At 37.7% G+C, this 4684-nt stretch overlaps 1 protein-coding gene across 1 annotated transcript; it reads right to left on the bottom strand.

Annotated features, from left to right (window-relative positions):
* Window positions 1–3086: 3086 nt before the first annotated feature.
* Window positions 3087–3771, bottom strand: LOC147639090 (pathogenesis-related thaumatin-like protein 3.8). Its single transcript, XM_086782741.1, has 2 exons — window positions 3665–3771; window positions 3087–3581 (listed from the first exon to the last, which is right to left on the bottom strand). Exons 1-2 carry the CDS (start codon window positions 3705–3707, stop codon window positions 3142–3144), a joined length of 483 nt encoding a protein of 160 aa, XP_086638867.1. The 5' UTR covers window positions 3708–3771; the 3' UTR covers window positions 3087–3141.
* Between the last annotated feature and the right edge of the window lie 913 nt (window positions 3772–4684).

Here is a 4684-nt window from a genome sequence, read left to right as displayed (position 1 = left end):
ATGAGTCTGAGTCATTGATTTGGTCTAAATTAGGGAATTCTGTAGCTTCTCCATTTGCCCACTGATGATGTACTTTCTGTTTGATGGCCTTCAAATTTCTTCATGGTTTGCAGGTAGACGTCACAACGGTTGAGTGATTGCAATGCTGAGGCTTAGCCACCATAGCTAGACCAATCTTGGTGCTTGTTGAGTGTATGGATAACATCCATGGCAACAACAATTTGTTGGGACTAGATCCTTTAGTTTGTTGCTTGCTGTATCTTGCTTGCTTACTGAGCCCCACAAGGCTACGATGCTTGCCCCCTTTTTTTGCACTCTAATGGTGCTCTGCAAACCACTGTCTCTGCTCTGAGAGTTGCAAAAGCTCAATGAAGAGACTATGTGTGAACTTGTTTCGCTGTTGTTGTTAAGAATTGCTTGGTTATTTGTGAACTTGTCGATGTTGTAAATAGTTGCTTGGTTATTTGTGATGATGTTAGGCTTTGCCTACCGTTGTTAAGACCCTTTAATGCTCCCTTGGCCAGCTAGGTTAAAAACAACTGAAGCCTTATGGTGTACAGAGCATATTGGCTAGTGCTAATGGTCTGGGTTCGACTCCCAATGAGGCTTTCTTGATTAACAACAAAGAGCTGTAACAAGAATCCACCTTATAGGGTATACATTTGTCAATCTTTGTTATAGGAGTGTATTTGGCATTAATCTTTGAAAGATTATTACTAATCTATTGACAAGACCTTGCTATTACACAAATCTGAAAAGATTTAACAACTTCTGCACACTTTCTTGATCAAGATCTACATCATTTCATTGCTCTTCTCTGTAATTCATTGCTCTTGAAGCTTTCACAATTTGTTTGTAATTGTCATGCAATCTTTGTCACAAGTTGTCAAGATTCACTTAATCTTTCACCAAACTTTGAAATCTTGCACAAGTTTTCAAATACTTTGAAATCTTTCACCAAACTTTGAAATCTACAAACCCTAATTTCAAAAATCAAGAAAATTTCAAGAAAATCAAGATCAAGAAGTTCAAGAAATCAAATAGTAAAGTAGATTAGGGCTTTAAAAATAGTGATTAATACAAATTCAAAAACAATTAACACAAGATTCATTGCTAATCAAAACAAGAAATTAGCAAGTCTTGAAAAATTGTATAAAAATCAATTTTGAAATGATTAACACTAATCTTGATTAAGAAAATACATTTCAAAAAACTGAGTTAATAGTAATCCGAAAATGATTAATCTTCTAATCAAAGCATTAAGATCTAAGCCTAGAGCTCTGATACCAATGAAAGAAAGTAGCATCTAGATTAACTTGGATTTAGCCTAATTAGCCTTGGATTAGCCTAGGTTTAGAGAGAGAAGAGAGAGTAAGAGACTTGTGTATACAATACTCCTAGAGCACATGTCTTTTATAGTCCCAAGGCCCATGTGTCCTAATCCCACATGTAAATGCTCCTAAGCCGATATGCCAAGGCCCATCCCCCATGTGCATGTGCATCCTAAGAACACTTTGTAACATATAAGCTACAAGAAGCTATAGCTTATCCCATTTTTTCTTAAAAAACTTGCAATGCATATGCTAGCCTCATTATTTTCACTGGTATTACCCTTCCAAATGAACTTTCATATCGAGGCCATCAAGAAAAATTTAACTTAATATAATCCTCAATACTACCTCAAGGAGTCACTACATAAAAACCATGCATATTGCAAGCTTAGAAAGTAAATCCATGTATAATAAATGTGTAAAAAAAGGCTTTTTGAAAACCCCCTTATCGATGAATTTTTACAATTTAATTACACCACTTATGTAAACCACTTATATAAAATGGTAAGAAAAGGACCTCTTTTTGAACAAAGTTGGAGTATTCACAATTTAGATACACCACTCATGTAAAATGGTAAGTAAGAAAAGTACCTTTTTTGAACAAAGTTGGAGTATTTTTTATTTTGAATTAAAACCTTCGTACAGATGTAAATGTTATTATAAGTCCACGAAAATCAAAACTCCTTATGTGGTGTTATCTTGCATATCCCTAGGTGACCTCTTACGGGAATATTACCCTCAATTCTATATTGAGGATATTAAATAAGTCTTATATTAATGTTTTTATGGTCTTATTACCCTTGGCAATTTATTTTAATGAGGTCCCCTTTGCACATATTGTACACAAGGTTATATTAAAGACCATTAATTATTAGACGTAGCAAAAAATGGTAAAAATGAAGTGTGTACCATCACTATAACCTTAAATAGTGAGAAGTTTTGTAGTAGTGTTTGTGGGTTTAAGTAAAGTCGAATTAGATAATTGAGTTTATAAGTTGAAGAACATCATGAAGCTTACTTTGAAAAGTACCTTCCTACGGTAAATTAAGTGTTGGTGGGTTTTTATTCTCTCTCTCTCTCTCTCTCTCTCTCTCTCTCTCATTCTCTCACGCACACATACACATATGTAAATATATAGTATATACAATATTATGTTTTAGATACATATACCTATACATAGACACATATACTTATACATATATACATGTATTTAAAAATATAAATACAAACATCGACATAATTTAATTAATTTTGATTAAATTTTAATGTGCGGAGATGGGTGATAAGCTGTGGTCACTTTTAAATATATAGATAGATATATCATACACACATCGAAACACACACACACACACACACACATGTATATACATATACATTCATACATACATACATACATACATGTGTGTATGTATGTATGTATGTATAAATGTAAATAAAAGCACACACACATGTATACACACATATAAATATATATTTTCTATTTAATTTATATTTCTGTTTATATTTTATTAAAAGCTACTTTTTATTCTCTATCTCTCGCTCTCTTTCTCTCTCTTTTCACCCTCTCCCTCCTTACATCTCTCTCTCTCTCTCTCTCTCTCTCTCCAAGTATGCCCCATCTCACTCTCTCTCAAGCACATTCTACACATAGATGCAGATGTACGCACATGCATGCATATACACACACTCTCTCTCACACATTTGTGGATTGATTAATCGAGCACTTTGCGAATCTCATTTAATTCATTAGAGCATACAAATAGACTATTGTTGAAGTTTATCATTTGATTTAATGTAACGAGACGTAAGATCACCCACAAAAGTAGATGCTGTAGTCGGTAGAGCCGTAGGGGCAGGTTTTGGAGGCATAGCTGGGGCACTGGCTTGGAGCAGCGCAGTCGAGGCTGGGGCAGGCTGGATTGGAAGGGGTGACGGACATGCCCATGTTGAAGCCCGCAACCGCGGAAAGGCCGTAGTTGTCCTGGGCGTCGGCGCCATCGACGGTGATGTCGAACTGGGTGACGCCGCTGGGCGGGCCGGTGTTGCAAACACCGTCGCAGCCTCCCGCAACGCCCCAAACGGTGGCGCCGTCCCAGGCGGGCGTGGCGGCTACATCCCAGCTGGCGCCGGGGCTCAGCGCAGAGCAGCCCCCTCCCACTCCGTTCATGGGGCTCCAGTATTGGGCACACACCGCCGTAGATCCACAGCTGTTGCTGATATGAAGGTTCACAGCGTCGACAGAAAAGCCGCCTGCAAAACAGAAAACACTTCAAAAGATACTCGCAAAGCAGTAAAGAAGCTATGGAAGAATCGGAAAGGTGCACGATGAATACCCGAGCAAATGAAAAAGGCGAAAAGGCAAAAGATCTTCTTCATGCCGGCGGCCTGCGCTGGTTTATCTGATGGGGTTGGTTGTCGAGATCGTGTTGTGCAGGCTGCACTGCATGCTGCTTAGTTATAGGCCTGCTGGCCGTAGCTTCGACTGTCCACGTGCTTGACCGTGAACCAGCTCGTGGGTGTCTTGCAGTCTGGTCAAGATTTGACAGACCTTAGTGTAGTCAGTCTATCAAATTTCAAGGAGTCTTTCAAATTTTAAAGGATTCTTCCTCTTCCCTATGGAAGTGTGGAACGTGCTTGATGATATGTATTGGTGGAACATATTCAAAGGCGCTTGAAATGGTTTATGCATGTGCCTTTGGAGCTCCAAATCACATGTATAATGACACTCACAGTTCAAAATGCCCGTGCTTGAAAAGTGCGCTAATTAAAAAACTATATTTTTCAACCAATCAAAATAAGGACAACTCTTAAATCTATATGGTTTTTAAATCTCTACGATATGTTCGTTTTATAAACTAAAATATATGAAAAAACATTCCTTGAAATAAGAGCTACTTAAAATCTTAGCCGATTTTTCTTAGTTTTGGTACGTACGAAATACACTAAAATGCCAAGCACTGTGCCCATGTGCTTGGCATTAAGCTTGTGAATGTGATTGGAAATAAGTTGATGTGTGAAAGTACACTCGAAAAAGTATTTGGAACTTCATTTCCAGAAGCTAAAGCTTTCTTGAAGCGAAGATAGGTTTTGTGCAATGCCATTGCACTTAGTTTGTGTATGTGTGTTGTTGCTTTAATTGCCTCTTTGGTTGATATGGTACATAATATACTGGCTCTCAGATAACATGTGAAGTACAAGAGAGAATTCCAATCATGGAAATTTCGGTAAAATTTTTCCTCATGGGAAAAGCCACGTCGAGTCTTGTTACAATTTACAAGGAGTGCAGAGAGAAAGCCATAGTTACGGATTATAGACCATCAAGTGAGAGAACTAGGAATGTTTTCCATTAGATC

The sequence above is a fragment of the Cibotium barometz genome, chromosome 4 (genome assembly GCF_041138505.1).
Source record: "Cibotium barometz isolate CiBa-2024 chromosome 4, ASM4113850v1, whole genome shotgun sequence".
Classification (NCBI taxonomy): Eukaryota; Viridiplantae; Streptophyta; class Polypodiopsida; order Cyatheales; family Cibotiaceae; genus Cibotium; species Cibotium barometz.
Note: the sequence above shows the minus strand (reverse complement) of the source record. Positions and strands in the feature narration are given on the sequence as shown.